The following is a 23,575-nucleotide window of genomic DNA, read 5'->3' as shown; positions in this document are numbered from 1 at the left end:
AAACTTTTACCCAATTTCAAGCTACACTGTGATAAACGAATACGGCATACAGTATGGCATGTTTTGCTTTAGAGTCAATGGGAAGAACATTTGACAGTTATGTTTCTCTCAGTAACTGCTACACACACGCCCTGCCCATATACATTGTTAGAGGCTCTTTTTCAAAGAAAGTGTCACATTTTTCCAGTTTCTTATAAAAAAATCTGTAATTGTTTACATTAGCTCTGGTCGACTGGTCATGGTATCTACTACTACTCTGTCTCTCAGTCTATATTGCTATTAAACCAAAAAGTACCATCTATACTTATATATATATATATATAACTAATAGCTTACTAACACAGGCTCTGCTAATAATAATATGAACACATAATGTCTGGGTGTATCCCACATCAATAAACCATATGTTTATGTCAGTGAACCATATATTTATGTGAAAATGTAAGTAATGATACTTGTGTTATATTATCCAAACAACTTCAAGTACCATGCGAGTCCTAGTTAAATGAAAAATAAACTCCAAATATATAAGTTTGAAAAAACTTTATATAAATTTAAAAAAAAAAAAAGAAAAACCAGCACAACAGTGCTATTAAAATAAATAAAAACATTAAACTGGAGGAGGAGGAGGAGGCGGACTCATATTGTCCAGCAGGTGCCTGATCTCTCTCACTTCCTGTTGAAGTTGAGACACCTGCTGGACTAGGCCTCTAATAAGTTCGGTGAGTTCCCCACCATCTGCTGCTGCTGCTGGTGGTGCTGGTGGTACTGCTGCTGGTGCTGCTGCCTCTGGCCCCTCTATAAGGCCTGCTGGAGGAGATGGTGGTGTAGTGGGGGGAGGAGATGCAGCCCCTCCTGCCTCTTCCGCAGCCCCTCCTGCGTCTTCCGCAGCCCCTCCTGCCTCTTCCGCAGCCCCTCCTGCCTCTTCCGCAGCCCCTCCTGCCTCTTCAGCGGGCTCTCCAGCAGGCATCCACTCCGCTGGCAATCAAAGAATTCCATTTTGAGTAATACAGCACTTGCATTTGTACAGTACAAATTATACAGGCGGAGGTGATGTGTAACTACAAAAAACCTATCATTGATATGGATGGCAAGTATGGGGCCGAGCAAAACCATTAAGAGAGTTTTTTGCAGAAGATAATCTCCATTTGACAGCTCATTTACTTGTTATCTAACTTGTCTGCAATTAAATGACACTCAACTGTTTCAATCCTAATTAAAATATTCACTGAAATACATTTTTGCTCTAAAATAGCAAATCATTATAATATACTATAAGTCTGGACATTATTGTAATTAACAAGAGCAGTTTATGTTTTCTATTTAAATAACTACCTTCCACTTCCTGCTGCACCTCGTCCACAAGCACAGGGTGGCGCCTCTTCAAATCGCTCCAAATCCTTTGGAGCACGCGCACCCCGTGCCTCAGCGCATATCTATGCCTCAGCCTGCGCCTGAGGCTCATCATTATACGCCGCCTGAGTGCCTGGATACCAGGAGTGCCGGGAGGGATGGTGTCATATCCCTGCAGGTGGAGGAACCTTATGAGGTCCCTCACTTCCTCCTCACGCATACCTCCTGGTCCAGACATCTCAGGCAGGCAATCTCTCTCTACAAGTGGGCAGGGAATAGGGTATTTATATATTGACAACGCCCATGTTGACGCGCGCACCATGTGACGCGCGCACCACGTGACGCACGCACGCACAGGAACTTGACGCGTAAGCGCCGTACTTGACGCGCAAGCGCCGTACTTGACGCGCAAGCGCCGTACTTGACGCTCAAGCGCCGTACTTGACGCGCAAGCGCCAAATTGGCTAATGGCTAGTACTGTAACTCTAATACATTATGATTTTCTGTTAATTTTAATATCATTGTCACTATATTTGAGAACCATGCATCACTATTAGAAGTAACATTATTAGAAAGTTAGGAGGTAGGCCTCAACCAGAATACATTTATATCAACTATGTAGCAGTATTGGAATGAACACATTATTAGAATGAAAATTAGATGACTATATAGGTAGGCCTCAACCAAAAGAAATTTTCCAACTATCAGGCAGCATTAGAAGCAACATTGTTATTAGGAGCCTTGGCAGACCCCAACCAGATGACATTTGCTAGCTATGTGACACTATTAGAATTTCACGGTCAGCACCCTAAACCAGAACAGATGCCAAGCTCCCTGGTCTTGGCTCGGCTTCACCAGTTAATGTGACCACCTTTGGCTTTGGGAGTAGCCCTCAGCTACTTAGATGCCATCTGGACTTTACGAGAGGAGCAAGGCGAGGAGTTCTGGCAAGCAAAGGGGCATGACTGTTGAAAGAGTCTGTTAGGCCGAAGGTCACAGTACAAATAGGCTGAAGCAAGTTCGTGGTCAGACAGGCTGGGTCGAGGCAGGTGGATATCGCAGAAGTCTAGCAGGCAAAGGTCAACACCGGGTAATCAGTCAGAAGTGGATTAGGCAGAAGGAGTAGTCGAGATACAGGCTAGGGTGTATTTCGGATATCAGAGTAGTCAGGAACAGGCAGGGTCACAACAGAAGATCAAAGACGAACAGATTCAGACGCTTAAAGCTCAAAAGGCACCAGGAAAAAATCCTATCACGGGCAGCTTGCAGAAGGCCGAGCTGGCCTTTTAAACTTTTGAATTTCGCGCCATTGCATGCGCCTTTAAGAACCCGGAAGTGGGTGCGCACGCACACTAAAAGACCGGACGGCAGAAGAGGAGGTGCACAGGGATCATGGTGGGAATCCCTGCTGTCCCCCCACTAGACCACCAGGTCATCTCCTTACATAGAAACAACATTATTAGAATTAAAATTAGAAAAGGTAGGCTTCAACCAGAAGATAATGACATTTGCCAAGCATGTGGCAATAGTAGTAGTAGCAGCAGCAGCAGCAGTACTGGAATAATACTCGATATTTTAAATCGCATGACGGTATAGGTAGGCCTCAACCAGAAGGCATTTGCCAACTATGTGGTAGCATTGGAATGAACACATTATTAGAATGAAAATTAGAAGAGGTAGGCCTCAACCAGATGACAATGACATTTGCCTGAAACACAACACGTTTGATAAAGGATGAGGCAGTGGTAGCAACAGCAGTAGTATTGAATTTTACTGTATTAGGACCTGCAGTATTGACATGAGGCAGGCCTCAAACACAACACGTTTGATAAAGGATGAGGCAGTTGTAGCAATAGCAGTAGTAATGAATTTTACTGTATTAGGACCTGCAGTATTGACATGAGGCAGGCCTCAAACACAACACGTTGGATAAAGATATAGCCATATTAGGCCTCAACCATAAGAAATTAGCCAACTAAGGCAATATTAGAAACAAAATTCTTTGTAAGCCATGTTAGACCTCAACAACTGAAAAATTTGCCGACAATGCAGCAGTAGTATCTTCAGTAGCAGTAGGAGCCATGATGATAGACCCCCACCAGATATAACATTTGCCGACAATGCAGCAGTAGTATCTGCAGTAGCAGTAGGAGCCTTGATGAATGATGATAGACCCCCACCAGATATAACATTTACCGACAATGCAGCAGTAGTATCTGCAGTAGCAGTAGGAGCCTTGATGATAGACCCCCACCAGATATAACATTTACCGACAATGCAGCAGTAGTATCTGCAGTAGCAGTAGGAGCCTTGATGATAGACCCCCACCAGATATAACATTTACCGACAATGCAGCAGTAGTATCTGCAGTAGCAGTAGGAGCCTTGATGATAGACCCCCACCAGATATAACATTTGCCGACAATGCAGCAGTAGTATCTGCAGTAGCAGTAGGAGCCTTGATGATAGACCCCCACCAGATATAACATTTGCCGACAATGCAGCAGTAGTATCTGCAGTAGCAGTAGGAGCCTTGATGATAGACCCCCACCAGATATAACATTTGCCGACAATGCAGCAGTAGTATCTGCAGTAGCAGTAGGAGCCTTGATGATAGACCCCCACCAGATATAACATTTGCCGACAATGCAGCAGTAGTATCTGCAGTAGCAGTAGGAGCCTTGATGATAGACCCCCACCAGATATAACATTTGCCGACAATGCAGCAGTAGTATCTGCAGTAGCAGTAGGAGCCTTGATGATAGACCCCCACCAGATTAAAAATTTGCCAACAATGCAGCAGTAGTATCTGCAGTAGCAGTAGGAGCCATGATGATAGACCCCCACCAGATTAAAAATTTGCCGACAATGCAGCAGTAGTATCTGCAGTAGCAGTAGGAGCCATGATGATAGACCCCCACCAGATATAACATTTACCGACAATGCAGCAGTAGTATCTGCAGTAGCTGTAGGAGCCTTGATGATAGACCCCCACCAGATATAACATTTGCCGACAATGCAGCAGTAGTATCTGCAGTAGCAGTAGGAGCCTTGATGATAGACCCCCACCAGATATAACATTTACCGACAATGCAGCAGTAGTATCTGCAGTAGCAGTAGGAGCCTTGATGATAGACCCCCACCAGATATAACATTTGCCGACAATGCAGCAGTAGTATCTGCAGTAGCAGTAGGAGCCTTGATGATAGACCCCCACCAGATATAACATTTGCCGACAATGCAGCAGTAGTATCTGCAGTAGCAGTAGGAGCCTTGATGATAGACCCCCACCAGATATAACATTTGCCGACAATGCAGCAGTAGTATCTGCAGTAGCAGTAGGAGCCTTGATGATAGACCCCCACCAGATTAAAAATTTGCCAACAATGCAGCAGTAGTATCTGCAGTAGCAGTAGGAGCCATGATGATAGACCCCCACCAGATTAAAAATTTGCCGACAATGCAGCAGTAGTATCTGCAGTAGCAGTAGGAGCCATGATGATAGACCCCCACCAGATATAACATTTACCGACAATGCAGCAGTAGTATCTGCAGTAGCTGTAGGAGCCTTGATGATAGACCCCCACCAGATATAACATTTGCCGACAATGCAGCAGTAGTATCTGCAGTAGCAGTAGGAGCCTTGATGATAGACCCCCACCAGATATAACATTTACCGACAATGCAGCAGTAGTATCTGCAGTAGCAGTAGGAGCCTTGATGATAGACCCCCACCAGATATAACATTTGCCGACAATGCAGCAGTAGTATCTGCAGTAGCAGTAGGAGCCTTGATGATAGACCCCCACCAGATATAACATTTGCCGACAATGCAGCAGTAGTATTTGCAGTAGCAGTAGGAGCCTTGATGATAGACCCCCACCAGATATAACATTTGCCGACAATGCAGCAGTAGTATCTGCAGTAGCAGTAGGAGCCTTGATGATAGACCCCCACCAGATATAACATTTGCCGACAATGCAGCAGTAGTATCTGCAGTAGCAGTAGGAGCCTTGATGATAGACCCCCACCAGATTAAAAATTTGCCAACAATGCAGCAGTAGTATCTGCAGTAGCAGTAGGAGCCATGATGATAGACCCCCACCAGATTAAAAATTTGCCGACAATGCAGCAGTAGTATCTGCAGTAGCAGTAGGAGCCATGATGATAGACCCCCACCAGATAAAAAATTTGCCGACAATGCAGCACAGCAGCAGTTCTACTAAGGCTAGTAGTAGGCTGCAGCAGCAGCAGCAGCAAGGGCAGCAGCAAGGGCAGCAGGTGCAGACAGATGGGATAGGCAGTACTACGGAGGAGGAGAGTATAGGCAGCAATGGAGAGAGGAGGCTAGGAGGAGGAAGAGGAGGAGGAGATGAGGCTAGTCTCTGCTGTCTGCTATGGGCACTTGGATATCCCCGCCTATCCAGGCCTCATTCATTTTTATAAATGACAGCATATCCACGCTGCCAGTGGATAGCCGTGTCCGCTTCTCAGTGACCACCCCACCTGCGGCACTGAAGACACGCTCTGACAGGACACTGGCAGGAGGGCAAGCCAGCACCTCCAGAGCGTACTGTGCCAGTTCTGGCCACTGGTCGAGCCTCAATACCCAAAACTGCATGGGGTCATCATTAGGGCGAATGGCGTCCTGCACACTGACTGACCCCATGTAGTCAGCCACCATATGCTCCACCCGCTGGTGGTGGTGGCTTTGGGTATTAACCGGGCCTGCTGCTGCCCGTTGAGGCTCGAAAAAGCTCTTCCACACACCCATGAGATCTCCGCCTTTGCTGCTGCTGCTGCTGCTGCTAGCAACCCGTCTCTGCTGGGTGTGTGGAGTAGTGGAGTCCTGAGATGTGTCAGACTGGGGGAAGGCCTCCACTAGTTTTGAGCACAGAGCCCTCCTCAGTTGACCCACCCTCCTCTCTCTCTGGCTGGGTACAAGGAACTCCCCCAACTTTCCCTTGTACCGTGGGTCAAGCAAAGTGGCCACCCAATAATCATCCCGGTCTTTGATGGAACAGACCCGGGGATCGCTCCGGAGGCAAGTCTGCATATGGGCAGCCATGTAAAAGAGGTGCCCCCGACCAACCTCTTCTTGACTGCCCTCCAGATGCAGCAGGTCATCTGGCTCGACCTGCCCCTGCTCTATACCCTCCCAGCCGCGGACAATAGCTGGGGTGGTTGGGTGGCGCGTGCCCTGCTCCCCATGCTGTGCAGGCACCCAGTCCTCCTCTCCCTCATCCTCCTCAGCGGGCACCATCTCCTCCACATCCTGCCTCCCAGCCCCATCTGCCTGCCTACGGGACCTACTCTCCTCCTCCTCCTCCTCAGGCACGTCACCCTCCTCTAGCAGGCCATCCAATGTGCGCTTGAGGAGGAACACCAGGGGTATGACATCGCTGACACACGCATTGTCCCTGCTAACAAAGCGTGTGGCCTGCTCAAAGGGGGCAAGTACTCGGCAGAGCTGCCTCATCTGCTGCCACTGCTCTGCGCTAAAGTAGCCTAAATCTGCCCCCTGAGTACCCCTGGCACTATGCTCCAGCAGGTAATTGCTGACCGCCCAGCGCTGCTCCACGAGGCGCTCCACCATGTGCAGGGTCGAATTCCAGCGCGTCGGCAGGTCACAGATGAGCCGGTGGGGTGGCAGATTATGCTGCCGCTGCATCCGTGCCAAAGACGCGCTGGCGGTGGGGGACCTGCGAAAATGGCCACATACCCTACGTACCTTCTCAAGCATGTCACCCAACCCTTGGTAGCTCTTGAGGAAGCGCTGTACCACAAGGTTGAGGACATGTGCAAAGCAAGGCACGTGGGTCAGGTGGCCTAGGCGGATGGCGGCCAGCAGGTTGCGACCATTGTCGCAAACAATGTTCCCTGCTTGGAGCTTGCGGGGAGTGAACCACCTCTGCACCTGAGTCTGGAAGGCGGCCATGAGCTCAGGTGCAGTATGACTCCTCTCGCCCAGGGAGAGGAGTTGCAGCACAGCCTGACATCGCTTGTGCTGCACTGAAGCGTAACTACGGGTACGCTTCAGGGGTGGCTCATCCATAGCCGCAGAGGAGGAGGAGGAGAAAGTGGGCATGTGGGGTTTGCCCTGAACCCCACGGGGAGGCACCTGTAGCACGAGGGGAGCGCCCCTGCTTGCACCCTCCCCAGCACTCATCAGGGTGACCCAGTGCGCAGTGTAAGAAATGTACCTCCCCTGCCCATGCCTGCTGGTCCACGTATCAGTGGTGCAGTGCACCCTGCCGCCGACAGCATGATCCAGCGACAGGGACACATTCTCCACCACCTGCTGGTGGAGAGCAGGGACGGCCTTCCTGGCAAAATAATGGCGGCTGGGGATCCGCCAGTTAGGGGCAGCGCAAGCCATCAGCTGTCGAAAGGGGGCTGCTTCAACTAACTGATAGGGCAGCAGCTGCACTGCCAGAAGTTTTGCCAGGCAGCCATTGAGCCTCTGCACTTGGGGGTGGCTGGGGGAGAGAGGCGTCTTCCGGCCGAGGAACTGAGGGAGGGAAACCTGGCGTGACAGGGGCCGCATTGAGGAGGAGGAGGCTGCAGAAGAGGCTGAGCTGCACAGTGGCCGCCTCCGACTGTGAGCCTCAGAATCCTCTTCCCTTGCGGCAGGGTCTGGTGAGCTAGCACCTCTTCCCTGAGGAATGGAAGGAGGTGGACAGGAAGCACCACTGCCCCCTGGTGCCCTGCCACTTTGGTGCTGCTCCCACGTCATCCTGTGATGACGTTTCATATGGGAACTTAAAGCCGATGTTCCCATATGTGACCCTGCCTGCCCCCTTCGAACCTTCTGCCGGCAGAGCTGGCACACTGCTACTGCCTGGTCCTCTGCCTGGCACGTAAAAAATGCCCACACTGCTGAAGTGCGGGCCACTGCCTTGCCTGCTGTGGAGGGCTGGGGATGGTCCCCACCCATACGCCCAGAGGCTTTGGACCGAGGTGCAGTGCTGCCCTGTTGCCTGCCCCCCCTAGCAGAGGTTGGTAGAGCCGGCTCTTCATCCTCCTCATCATCAACAACACACAGTTCCCCCCCTGAACTGCTGCTGTTATCCTCCTGAGCCGGCTCCCAGGGTCCGTCCCTGTCATCATCCTCCCCCAGACGAGACCCTGCCTCATACATGGCATCAAGTCCCACATCAAGCATGCTGGTGTCTGACCCCACACCAGCAGCCTGCTGCCCTGCCATTAGGGGACCCTGCCCAATATCCCCTACTGGTGATGTGGGCTGTGACATGACCACCTCCTCCTCCTCATCAGACATGAATGCCCCCCCCATTCCTGCCTGATCGTCAAAAAGATCCTGGGTGTCTGGGCCCAAGTCCACCTCAGGATCAAATAGGAGGGATGGAGTGTCCCCCAGTTCTGAGCTAGCAGGTGATGCCACTTCCTGCTGCTCACTGGTGCCTGCTGCAGACGAGGTAGCCTGGGTCAGCCAGTCTACCACCGCCTCTGCCTGCTGCGAGCGTATGGGTCGCGAAGCAGCGGCAAAAAAATCGGGCACAGTCCTACGTGGACCAGTTGCCCCGCTGCTGCGACCCACAGCCACCTGCTGCTGTGGCAGAAGCTGCTGCTGCTGCTGCTGCGTTGGCAGCAGCTGTTGCTGCTTTACAGTGCCCGTACTGGGCATAGTACGTGGGCTAGGCTGTTGTGGGGTTGGATGCCCACAGCCAGCACCACGGCCTCTTCCTCTGCCTCCCCTCCCTATCCCACCACCACCACCCAGACCCCTCCCCCCTCTCCCACGGCCCGTCATATTGGGCAAACTAAACTTAAAAAAAAATAAAATAAGGGGGGGTGTGGATACTTCGGGGAAGGAAAGGAGAAAACAATAAAAACCCTCAACTAAATACCCTCAGCACAAGTGTACCCACAAGGGATACACACACAGACAATCACAGATAGTTAGCCCTAAAAAGGGCTATTGGGTGGTGAGCAGGCAAGCAGAAGAGGGAAAACAGTAAACTGAAATCCACAACCTCCACTTGCACTGACTCAGAAAAAAAAAAAGCTCTCTAAACTAACTCCACTAGCTAAATCGAACACCAATCTCTCTCTCAAACCTGCTCTCTCTAACCTACCAAAAACGCACTGAGTAATGGCCGCCTCTACACCTCCTTATATAGACAGTGGGACGGCTCAAATGTGATTGGCTGCTTGTCCGTTTGTCGCGCGACTAAGTCGGCGCGCGCGACTAAGTCGGCGCGCGCGACGAACTCGACGCGCGGCGAAACGAGACGCGCGGCGAATTTCTATTGCAGTTTCGCGAAAAAATTCGCCTATGGCGAAACGCGCAAATTCGCCGCGAATTCACCATAGGCGAATTTTTTCGCCCATCACTAGCCAGAAGCAGCAGTGCAGAGAAAGGGACAGACACAATGACAGTTACACAGAACTATAAACCCAGTGAGAATGAGGAATGAATGGATATTGGGAAGTTGTATCAGGAGTCAGAGGCAGCAGTGCAGAGAAGAGAAAGGGACAGACACAATGACAGTTACACAGAACTATAAACCCAGTGAGAATGAGGAATGAATGGATATTGGGAAGTTGTATCAGGAGTCAGAAGCAGCAGTGCAGAGAAAGGGACAGACACAATGACAGTTACACAGAACTATAAACCCAGTGAGAATGAGGAATGAATGGATATTGGGAAGTTGTATCAGGAGTCAGAAGCAGCAGTGCAGAGAAGAGAAAGGGACAGACACAATGACAGTTACACAGAACTATAAACCCAGTGAGAATGAGGAATGAATGGATATTGGGGAGTTGTATCAGGAGTCAGAAGCAGCAGTGCAGAGAAGAGAAAGGGACAGACACAATGACAGTAATACAGTTGCCCTTGAAAGCAGCATTTCAGACACGGTTGTGATTCAGATGTGGGGGAAGGAAAGGTTTTTGGGGGGACTAATCATAAGGAAATGGAAATTGGGGCAATACAATAGTTACATGTAGTGAGGAATTGGGAGGAGGATGAGGGGAGACAAATGAATGTGAGTTTGGTGCTGCGGGGGGATCAGGCAGTTGTATATGTTGCTGTCGGGCTCTAGGGCCCCCAGAGAATGGAAATAATGTGATTTAGTTTTTTCTATCCAATTGTTGGGAATTCTCGGGTGTAACATTCAGGGGTGGAATGAGATTTCTTTACATAAAAGAAACGCTTGTTTGTGCTGAGGGATTGGGGCGACGAGAGGGTGAGACACAGCCCAGAGTTTTATTGGGAGTCGCACCTTTTTATTATCACAAAGTGGCAGAATAAAGAATCAGAGCCGCTCTCTCCTCTCCCCCCGGTAATGAAAGGGATGATGGAATATTTCTGCTCCGACTTCAATGGATTTGGGGAATATTCCAACAAGTCGCACAATGTTTCCTGTGAGTTGGGGAGAGACGGGGGGCTGTTGTGCGACTTATTGTACAGGAGGAGCCCCAATAACAGGACGACATTTATTTAACAACATTTAATAGATTAATATTTCTCTGTCTATATGTCAGACAGTAACATTCGGCCCCTGAGACCCCGGCAGTGGAGATTTCTGGGGGGATCAGTTTAGCATTAATATTCTCCCCATGGGAACCTGCAGTCTGACCTTCATCATCATCATCATCATCATCAGGAGGAAGTAAACTGGGGCCCTTCAATGTCTCAGTAAGTTTTTGGGGATGAAGAGCATTTCCCTGTCCTTGGTGCTGAATGTCACACAGCCCCTTCCCTTAATATTCCCTTAATATTCCCTTAATATTCCCTTAATATTCCCTCAATATTCACTTAATATTCCCTTAATATTCCCTTAATATTCACGTAATATTCCCTTAATATTCCCTTAATATTCCCTCAATATTCCCTCAATATTCCCTTAATATTCCCTCAATATTCCCTTAATATTCCCTCAATATTCCCTTAATATTCCCTTAATATTCCCTCAATATTCCCTCAATATTCCCTTAATATTGCCTCAATATTCACTTAATATTCCCTCAATATTCCCTTAATATTCCCTCAATATTCCCTTAATATTCCCTTAATATTCCCTAAATATTCACTTAATATTCCCTTAATATTCCCTCAATATTCACTTAATATTCCCTTAATATTCCCTTAATATCCCCTCAATATTCCCTTAATATTCCCTTAATATTCCCTTAATATTCCCTCAATATTCACTTAATATTCCCTTAATATTCCCTCAATATTCACTTAATATTCCCTCAATATTGCCTTAATATTCCCTCAATATTGCCTTAATATTCTCTTAATATTCCCTCAATATTCCCTTAATATTCCCTTAATATTCCCTCAATATTCCCTTAATATTCCCTTAATATTCCCTTAATATTCCCTCAATATTCCCTTAATATTCCCTTAATATTCCCTTAATATCTCCCTTTCCCTTCCCGGCACAGATCTCATTTATCTGCAGGAATCTCCTGTCATTGAAGCAACACGGAGCTGACAGGGAATCCCATTAATGGCCAGAATCAGACTCAGCTCCGGCAGGAACATTTCTCTTGTTACAGGGGGGCTCTTTGTCATTGCCCCCCAGTTTATTATAGGGGAGGAATCCACTCTGCTCTCTGTTTAGTCACCAGCAGCCAAAGCAATAGCTGGAGGGCCTCACACCAGATCTTTCCTATATAATGAACTACATCTGGGCTGATCAGCAGCTCTAATATAGGGGATAAGACTCTAATATAGGGGATGAGACTCTAATATAGGGCACGAGACTCTAATATAGGGGACGAGTCTCTAATATAGGGGATGAGACTCTAAAATAGGGGACGAGACTCTAATATAGGGACTCTAATATAGGGGACTATACTCTAATATAGAGACTCTAATATAGGGGATGAGACTCTAATATAGGGACTCTAATACATGGGACAAGACTCTAATATAAGGGACGAGACTCTAATATAGGGACTCTAATACGTGGGACAAGACTAATATAAGGGACGAGACTCTAATATAGGGACTCTAATACATGGGACAAGACTCTAATATAAGGGACGAGACTCTAATATAGGGACTCTAATATAGGGGGTATCCTGCTTTATTGATGGAAGCCCCTGTGTCTGGTTTCAGATTTGAAATAGATTGGAATATTGTGAGGACAGAGCTAAGAGTGGAGCCATGTGGGGTACTGGGAGTAGTTATTAACAATGGAGCAATGCAGGGTGCAAATATTTACACTTATTGAAGCTACTTTTATTTTAATGTGATTCCCTCACTCCATACACTTTCCACCTGCAGGTAATTTGTTTAAATAGATATAATGTGCTCTGTCTAAACAACTCCCTCCCCTTCTATAAGGAGCAGCTCATTATACAGAGAACTTATATGTGAACTGGAAACGTGTTTTACTACTTCCTCCTCCTCCTCAAACAGTGGCAACAGGAAACTGAAGGGAATTGGTGCTTTTAGTTTCTTATTTAGTGCAGAAATAACAACAATCATAAATATCTCTTCATGAAAACAACAGGCAAAAACATTTACAGCACAAGCCCTAATCACTACCCAAAGGGTCTACTGTATTTCTATTATATGTTTACTGTATGTATATTATATGTGTACTGTATATTATATGTATATTATATGTGTACTGTATATTATATGTATATTATATGTGTACTGTACTGTGTACTGTATATTGTATTTGTACTGTATGTATATTATATGTATATTATATGTGTACTGCATATTATATTTGTACTGTATGTATATTATATGTGTACTGTATATTATATTTGTACTGTATATTATATGTATATTATATGTGTACTGTATAGTATATTTGTACGGTATATTATATGTATATTATATGTGTACTGTATATTATATTTGTACTGTATGTATATTATATGTGTACTGTATATTATATTTGTACTGTATGTATATTATATGTGTACTGTATATTATATTTGTACTGTATATTATATGTATATTATATGTGTACTGTATATTATATGTATATTCTATGTGTACTGTATATTATATGTATATTATATGTGTACTGTATATTATATGTATATTATATGTGTACTGTATATTGTATGTATATTATATGTGTACTGTATATTGTATTTGTACTGTATGTATATTATATGTATATTATATGTGTACTGTATATTGTATTTGTACTGTATGTATATTATATGTATATTATATGTGTACTGTATATTGTATTTGTACTGTATGTATATTATATGTATATTATATGTGTACTGTATATTATATTTGTACTGTATGTATATTATATGTGTACTGTATATTATATTTGTACTGTATGTATATTATATGTGTACTGTATATTATATTTGTACTGTATATTATATGTATATTATATGTGTACTGTATAGTATATTTGTACGGTATATTATATGTATATTATATGTGTACTGTATATTATATTTGTACTGTATGTATATTATATGTGTACTGTATATTATATTTGTACTGTATGTATATTATATGTGTACTGTATATTATATTTGTACTGTATATTATATGTATATTATATGTGTACTGTATATTATATGTATATTCTATGTGTACTGTATATTATATGTATATTATATGTGTACTGTATATTATATGTATATTATATGTGTACTGTATATTATATGTATATTATATGTGTACTGTATATTATATGTATATTATATGTGTACTGTATATTGTATGTATATTATATGTGTACTGTATATTGTATTTGTACTGTATGTATATTATATGTATATTATATGTGTACTGTATATTGTATTTGTACTGTATGTATATTATATGTATATTATATGTGTACTGTATATTGTATTTGTACTGTATGTATATTATATGTATATTATATGTGTACTGTATATTGTATTTGTACTGTATGTATATTATATGTATATTATATGTGTACTGCATATTATATTTGTACTGTATGTATATTATATGTGTACTGTATATTATATTTGTACTGTATATTATATGTATATTATATGTGTACTGTATAGTATATTTGTACGGTATATTACATGTATATTATATGTGTACTGTATATTATATTTGTACTGTATGTATATTATATGTGTACTGTATATTATATTTGTACTGTATGTATATTATATGTATATTGTATTTCTAATGTATGTGTACTGTATGTATATTATATGTATATTATATGTGTACTGTATATTATATGTATATTATATGTGTACTGTATATTATATGTATATTATATGTGTACTGTATATTATATGTGTACTGTATATTGTATTTGTACTCTCTGTGCCCGGCCCAGTGTCAGGTGGAGAAAGAAAATTTTCTGTAATTTGGGTCATTTTGGAAAGGGTTAAAAGTGAAGATGATTTTATTTCTCAGCGTTTCTCAGGCTGTGGGTGTTGGGCGTATCGGGGAGCGTTGAAACCCACATTTATATCCTCTGCCTCAATTAATGGACTTGCTGAAGCCGCGAGCTGCGCCGGAATCATTAGCCCACGGGAATCCCTCAGCCAATGAAATGATTTCACCAAAATTACTTTTCTTTTCCTTCTTGACTGATCCAGTTCTGCCGACCCGAAACTGCCGCAATTCTCTCTTTCTGCTCAAAAACTCCAAATGGACAGAGAGTCTGCAGGTTTTATTAAACCAACTCAAACCTCATCTCCTCTTCCTCATCTTCCTCCTCTTCCTCATCTTCCTCCTCTTCCTCCTCTTCCTCCTCTTCCTCATCTTCCTCCTCTTCCTCCTCTTCCTCCTCTTCCTCATCTTCCTCCTCTTCCTCCTCTTCCTCCTCTTCCTCATCTTCCTCCTCTTCCTCCTCTTCCTCCTCTTCCTCATCTTCCTCCTCTTCCTCCTCTTCCTCCTCTTCCTCCTGCAACTATTTAACTTCATCCACATTTCCTTTCAATGAACAGAAAATAAAAGATTCACTGAGAATCACTCACTGGATTTCTGTGTGTCCTTAACCTGAGTGGCCACTCCAACTCACACTCACTTTCTTACAGATTCTCCTCTATTATTCTACATTTTATTTTTGTATATATCACATAGGGTTACACTGTGTATTATATATTAAACAGTCACTGTCTTTGTATATATAATATGGGGGTATTTAATATGACAACATGACCTATAGGGAACTTTTAATGTAGATTGATATTTTAAAAATAAATTTTTTACCCCCTACATTACCCTTATAATACACGAGTGATACTCAGAGTTCCCTGTATAACTCAGCCTGCAGCCTTGTGTCTTTATATGGTCACAGAACAACCCCTCAGTGACTTCTAATATCCTTATCATTTACAGTAGGGGGTACATTATCCCTTATAATACATGAGTGATACTCAGAGTTCCCTGTATAACTCAGCCTGCAGCCTTGTGCCTTTATATGGTCACAGAACAACCCCTCAGTGACTTCTAATATCCTTATCATTTACAGTAGGGGGTACATTATCCCTTATAATACATGAGTGATACTCAGAGTTCCCTGTATAACTCAGCCTGCAGCCTTGTGTCTTTATATGGTCACAGAACAACCCCTCAGTGACTTCTAATATCCTTATCATTTACAGTAGGGGGTACATTATCCCTTATAATACATGAGTGATACTCAGAGTTCCCTGTATAACTCAGCCTGCAGCCTTGTGCCTTTATATGGTCACAGAACCCCTCAGTGACTTCTAATATCCTTATCATTTACAGTAGGGGGTACATTATCCCTTATAATACATGAGTGATACTCAGAGTTCCCTGTATAACTCAGCCTGCAGCCTTGTGCCTTTATATGGTCACAGAACAACCCCTCAGTGACTTCTAATATCCTTATCATTTACAGTAGGGGGTACATTATCCCTTATAATACATGAGTGATACTCAGAGTTCCCTGTATAACTCAGCCTGCAGCCTTGTGTCTTTATATGGTCACAGAACAACCCCTCAGTGACTTCTAATATCCTTATCATTTACAGTAGGGGGTACATTATCCCTTATAATACATGAGTGATACTCAGAGTTCCCTGTATACCTCAGCCTGCAGCCTTGTGTCTTTATATGGTCACAGAACAACCCCTCAGTGACTTCTAATATCCTTATCATTTACAGTAGGGGGTACATTATCCCTTATAATACATGAGTGATACTCAGAGTTCCCTGTATAACTCAGCCTGCAGCCTTGTGTCTTTATATGGTCACAGAACAACCCCTCAGTGACTTCTAATATCCTTATCATTTACAGTAGGGGGTACATTATCCCTTATAATACATGAGTGATACTCAGAGTTCCCTGTATACCTCAGCCTGCAGCCTTGTGCCTTTATATGGTCACATAACAACCCCTCAGTGACTTCTAATATCCTTATCATTTACAGTAGGGGGTACATTATCCCTTATAATACATGAGTGATACTCAGTTCCCTGTATAACTCAGCCTGCAGCCTTGTGTCTTTATATGGTCACAGAACAACCCCTCAGTGACTTCTAATATCCTTATCATTTACAGTAGGGGGTACATTATCCCTTATAATACATGAGTGATACTCAGAGTTCCCTGTATAACTCAGCCTGCAGCCTTGTGTCTTTATATGGTCACAGAACAACCCCTCAGTGACTTCTAATATCCTTATCATTTACAGTAGGGGGTACATTATCCCTTATAATACATGAGTGATACTCAGAGTTCCCTGTATAACTCAGCCTGCAGCCTTGTGTCTTTATATGGTCACAGAACAACCCCTCAGTGACTTCTAATATCCTTATCATTTACAGTAGGGGGTACATTATCCCTTATAATACATGAGTGATACTCAGAGTTCCCTGTATAACTCAGCCTGCAGCCTTGTGTCTTTATATGGTCACAGAACAACCCCTCAGTGACTTCTAATATCCTTATCATTTACAGTAGGGGGTACATTATCCCTTATAATACATGATATTTAGCCTTGTGCCTTTATATAGGGTGCCAGAGGTGGGGTAGAGGCTGGTGTATAATGAGTGTTGGAGCAGCCCCCCAGTATGATGATGAGTGGGGGTTGAAGGCAGGAATGTGGCAGTTGGAAGGAGACACATTGGAGGAAATGACAGTGGTTCTGGCACAGAAAGATCCGTCTCGTCTCAGTATAAATATGTCTTTTTAACACTTTCCAAAAGTCCTAAATAATTGATAATGAAGCGACAACGAGGAGGAGGAGGAGGAGGAGGGAAGTGAAGAGGAATTTTATGAGGCCGGTGGTTTTGCTCCTCAAGGTCAAACTGAACTTTCTTTTCATTGTGACGTCGGTTTCTGTCTCGGAATCTGCAGCTGATACTTTTCTACTGGATCATATGGGGGGGGGGTTCTTGTGAAACACACAGTGGCGCCCCCACCCCCTATGGTGCACTTACAGTATTCAGGGTCGGACTGGGCTGGCAGGAGAGCAGCAAAAACTCAGTGGGCCCTGGTCTTCATGGGCCCCCACCAACCCAGACCCAGTTTCCTAATCGGTCCCAAAACAAAAATGTCCGGCGTTTGTGCCCAGAAGTTTGGACCCCTGTGGGCCCCCCATGCTCCAGTCCAACCACAACAGTATTGAATGTAAATGTCCCACCAGTGACGTAACAATAGAGGAAGGAGAGGGGGGCAGGGGGCTGGACCAGCAGGTCTGTTTCCTCTATAGCCACTCCCTCCCTGTAACATCAATTGCCCCCAAACTTGCTCGTCAGCACATGGGGAGGGTCCTTTAGTGTTTTGCAGGGGGGCCCGGCACCATCTTGGTATCCCACAATCCCATAGGATAACATTTACTTCTTCTAACATTTACTTCTTCAGATTTAAATAGCAGGGCCGGCCCCCCCCCCCTCAGACATTAGTGGGTGTGGGGGGAGGTATCTACCTACAGGTTTGTGTATAACTATAAATATATACCCCCCCCAGACTGCAATGGGTCAGTCCGACTTTGTTTGGCATCTGGGGCAGTGAGTCCCTATTCCCAGGGACACCAGTACCCCAATTTATTTCTTGTTTGACTAATCATTATCCATACTGGGGTAACACAAGGTATATTGGGGACACAGGAGTCATACTGGGGTAACACAGGTATATTGGGGACACACGAGTCATACTGGGGTAACACAGGTATATTGGGGACACAGGAGTCATACTGGGGTAACACAAGGTATATTGGGGACACAGGAGTCATACTGGGGTAACACAGGTATATTGGGGACACACGAGTCATACTGGGGTAACACAGGTATATTGGGGACACACGAGTCATACTGGGGTAACACAAGGTATATTGGGGACACAGGAGTTATACTGGGGTAACACAAGGTATATTGGGGACACAGGAGTTATACTGGGGTAACACAAGGTATATTGGGGACACAGGAGTCATACTGGGGTAACACAGGTATATTGGGGACACAGGAGTTATACTGGGGTAACACAAGGTATATTGGGGACACAGGAGTTATACTGGGGTAACACAAGGTATATTGGGGACACAGGAGTCATACTGGGGTAACACAGGTATATTGGGGACACAGGAGTCATACTGGGGTAACACAAGGTATATTGGGGACACAGGAGTCATACTGGGGTAACACAAGGTATATTGGGGACACATGAGTCATATTGGGGTAACAGGTATATTGGGGACACATGAGTTATACTGGGGTAATACAAGGTATATTGGGGACACAGGAGTTATACTGGGGTAATACAAGGTATATTGGGGACACAGGAGTTATACTGGGGTAATACAAGGTATATTGGGGACACAGGGGCCATGTCTGCCTCATATTGTTATGCAATTCAGGAAATGTAGGTAAATTCTTTAAGCTGAGAAGCAAATTCAGAATTCTGGGCTGTGACTTGGGAATCGATGGCCATTAATCCATGAATCTGATGGTTCAGGTTCTTCCAGCTTCGTATCGTTACCCTGAGAATTGATAAAGTTCTTCATTATTGCCGGAGCCAATGAGCAGATTGATCACAATCTGATTGCAAAGCAAAATAAATGACTCCCGGGGGTCAAAAATGACTGTTTTCAGCCCAAACTCTATTTGTCATTAGACTCACATTTGTTATGTTTATACAATTGGGTCGATAGCAACACAGTTTTGATTTAATGCGGATCCTTTACCAGAACCATTAGCAGAATGGGTAGCCCAAACTCCAGTCCAGGACACACAGTCCAGAATACACAGCCCAGTCCATTATACACAGTCCAGTCTAAAATACACAGTCCAGTCAAGGATATAAACTCCAATCCAGGATACACAATCCAGTCCAAGTTACACAGTCCAGTCTAAGATACACAGTCCAGTCCAGGATACACAGTCCAGAATACACAGCCCAGTCCATTATACACAGTCCAGTCTAAGATACACAGTCCAGTCCAGGATACACAGTCCAGTCAAGGATATAAAGTCCAATCCAGAATACACAATCCAGTCCAAGTTACACAGTCCAGTCTAAGATACACAGTCCAGTCCAGGATACACAGTCCAGAATACACAGCCCAGTCCATTATACACAGTCCAGTCTAAGATACACAGTCCAGTCCAGGATACACAGTCCAGTCAAGGATATAAAGTCCAATCCAGAATACACAATCCAGTCCAAGTTACACGGTCCAGTGCAAGATACACAGTCCTATCTGAGATTCACAATCCAGTTCAGTTTACATAGTCCAGTCCAAGATAAACAGTCCAGTCTAGAATACACAGTCCAGTCCAGGATAAACAGTCCAGAATACACAGCCCAGTCCATTATACACAGTCCAGTCTAAGATACACAGTCCAGTCTAGAATACACAGTCCAGTCCAGGATAAACAGTCCAGAATACACAGCCCAGTCCATTATACACAGTCCAGTCTAAGATACACAGTCCAGTCCAGGATACACAGTCCAGTCAAGGATATAAAGTCCAATCCAGAATACACAATCCAGTCCAAGTTACACAGTCCAGTCTAAGATACACAGTCCAGTCCAGGATACACAGTCCAGAATACACAGCCCAGTCCATTATACACAGTCCAGTCTAAGATACACAGTCCAGTCCAGGATACACAGTCCAGTCAAGGATATAAAGTCCAATCCAGAATACACAATCCAGTCCAAGTTACACGGTCCAGTGCAAGATACACAGTCCTATCTGAGATTCACAATCCAGTTCAGTTTACATAGTCCAGTCCAAGATAAACAGTCCAGTCTAGAATACACAGTCCAGTCCAGGATAAACAGTCCAGAATACACAGCCCAGTCCATTATACACAGTCCAGTCTAAGATACACAGTCCAGTCTAGAATACACAGTCCAGTCCAGGATAAACAGTCCAGAATACACAGCCCAGTCCATTATACACAGTCCAGTGTAAGATACACAGTCCAGTCCAGGATACACAGTCCAGTCAAGGATATAAAGTCCAATCCAGAATACACAATCCAGTCCAAGTTACACAGTCCAGTCTAGGATACACAGTCCAGTCCAAGATACACAATCCAGTTCAGTTTACATGGTCCAGTCCAAGATACACAGTCCAATCCAGGACACACAGTCCAGTCTAGAATACACAGTCCAGTCCAAGATACACAGTCCAGTCAAGGATACACAGTCCAGGATACACAGTCCAGTACAGAATAAACAGTCCAGTCCAAGATACACAGTCCAGTCCAGGATGTGTGTACCTTGTCTCAGTACAATGTCCCCCAAATACAGCAACCTGACTTCTTTCCAACAAAATCCCATATTTTTGTCAACCTCCCCAGTAAATGAGCCAGTGAGCCCCACTTATAATATCAGATGAAAGTGGAAAATATCTCTGATAATGAGATGTCTTGTTTCTAATAAAGTGCAAGCCTTCAGGCGAGCAGCAGAGCTTTAATTAGTAGATCTGGCTAATACACAGCGATTTGCTCTCAATTAAAGGTCCATTCGTTTATTTATGAGTTGTATTAGTTCAGTGGAAGCCATTGGGGGGCGGCTGTGCAATTAAGCTGCACAAGGAAAGGTTATTTAGCTCCACTTACCCTTGTTTTATAGGATTCAAGTCTGTTTGTCTTTTCTCAGCTTTCCCATATTCTCAGTGTAAAACTGTTCATCTCCGGGGGGCCCCATAAGGAACTTTATAGAGCGTGGCCCTGTTGCTGTTGGAGGTGTTATATGACAATCATTAAAGGCTGAGGATTAACATACAAAGTATCTCCAGTAAATCTGATGCTCGGCACATCTCTCTCCCTATTGGCCGGGCAGAATTAACCCCCTGCTCACCTTCCTGCTAGCGAGTCCCTGTCCCACATTGGCCAACACAGAGAAAATGACCCATAAGCCTCCACACTAACGGACTCATCACTATGGCAACGTCAAAGGTCCCCCACACACCTTATGTCCTTTGCATCCAAATGAATGGCAACTCCCAGCATCCCCTGAGCCTTCAGAGGCTGGGAGTGTTATAAAGTCCTACTGCCATCCACATGATTTTAGGGGCATAAACTGAACCCCAGTCAGGACCAATAATGGGCATTTCACATTCCTAGGCCCCCCACGATCACAGTCCTATATAGTTAATCTCCTGACTCAGGGGCCCTACAAATAGTGGGGTTCTTGGAAGTTGCTCCGCCCTGTATAGCCTCTCAAGCACAATGGTAGAAAGGAGGGCATAGATTTGGGGGTTTCAGTTTCTCCCTCCCATAAATCCTTCTCCGTGTTTCTTTAATTATGACAATAAATGGAAGAACCGCCCCTGAGGATCCTGCTGAAACCAGCAAGCTGGGAGCCAATTAAATTGTGTTTATCTAACTCATATCTGAATATGCAAATTAGGATTAGGATTTGTTTCTGTTGTGAAGGATTCGGATAATTCCAAAAATGACGGATTTAGCACATCCCTATTGAAGAATTTACAATATTTTTATAATTTATAGGGTGACCTCGACTTTTACTCCATTTCAAGGCCCTCCAGCTGTATCAGATAACCCTTTGCCCTTAATTTGGGACGGGGCCCCAGCCTTTTTATAATATCAGAGCCCCTCTTCTTAACTCCGAGCCTGTGGCATGCTGGGTAACCCAGGTGCTGCTACAACTCTATTCTCCTTATTATACAGGAACGCCATTGGACACTTCCATATGCCAATCAATAAGCACTGACGCTGTGATAGGCAAGTTCCCTATGTGCCCCCTTTATACTCAGGATCAATAGAGATCAGTGTTGAGGATTGTTATGTTACTGGTTCTTATCCCAGCCCCCCATAAAAATTAGGGGATGGGTTATTTTACTATTCCCCTGACACCTGCACCCCACCAGGCCTGCATGGGGGAAGGGGGTCCAATAATCCCATTATTATAAATAAGCCCCTGTTTAGCAGTTGGTGCTGCCATGCTGGTTCCCGTAGGGAGAATATAATCAATATAGAATACAGGGCTAGCAGTGAGTGCTGGGAAATAACACAACACTTTATACAAAAGGGCCCTGGACCTGCTACCTCCATGCGATTGGTCGATACACTTTTTCATGTATTTCTTTGTGCAGCTGAGATTTCATTTTGTACTTGTGATTTGAGCTGGTACAGACCCCCCCCACCCCAAACCTGTTCATCATTTCCCAGTGATTATTGGAAAACTGACTGAAATGAAACGGCTCCTGGGGGGTGGGGGAGGCAGAAAGGGCCCCGAGGGGAGCAGCGGTCTCTGCGTTCCACCAAATGGTTTTGACCCAAAGCAAAACAAACAGAATGAATGAGAATTGTTTTCCCAGTCGTCGGCTCCTGTTCTCCTTCCCTGGTGCCCGTGGCCCCTCCGGCACTGAAATTTCTTCTATTTCATCATTTTAGCAGATTTCTCAGTCTATTAAACGGCCGATCCTGCACTTTCACAAGATACAGACTTGGGTCTCTGCCCACAAAGCAAAACCACTGTAAGGGGCACATTTATATCGGTGAGTAAAACAGCAGCGCTAGAATCACCCCTTCATCATCATCGTCATCATCATAAGACTTCACTGTGTAAAATCACTGGTATTTATAAAGCTGAGTATTAAATGTGTCATTGAGTGGAACATTCTGAGGGAAACAATGTCAAGTTTTCCAACAATATTCTCTTCTTCCTGAAATTTCCCTTTGACTTTAATTGATCACACTCATGGGGGGGGATGATTATCAAAAGAGGGAAAATAGTGCTCCACTACCAAGATGGAGACAGTAGGACAAGATGGAGACAGCAGAACAAGATGGTGAAAGTAGGGCA

At 44.5% G+C, this 23,575-nt stretch overlaps 1 protein-coding gene across 1 annotated transcript; it reads right to left on the bottom strand.

The window, feature by feature from the left end:
• Positions 1–439: 439 nt before the first annotated feature.
• Positions 440–2,150, bottom strand: LOC121395800. Its single transcript, XM_041570086.1, has 2 exons — positions 1,336–2,150; positions 440–978 (listed from the first exon to the last, which is right to left on the bottom strand). The coding sequence occupies exons 1-2, from the start codon at positions 1,673–1,675 to the stop codon at positions 611–613; spliced, it is 708 nt and encodes a 235-aa protein (XP_041426020.1). The 5' UTR covers positions 1,676–2,150; the 3' UTR covers positions 440–610.
• Positions 2,151–23,575: the final 21,425 nt, after the last annotated feature.

The sequence above is a fragment of the Xenopus laevis genome, chromosome 7L (assembly GCF_017654675.1).
Source record: "Xenopus laevis strain J_2021 chromosome 7L, Xenopus_laevis_v10.1, whole genome shotgun sequence".
NCBI lineage: Eukaryota > Metazoa > Chordata > Amphibia > Anura > Pipidae > Xenopus > Xenopus laevis.
The sequence above is the reverse complement of the archived record's forward strand: the minus strand, read 5'-3'. Positions and strand labels throughout refer to the sequence as shown.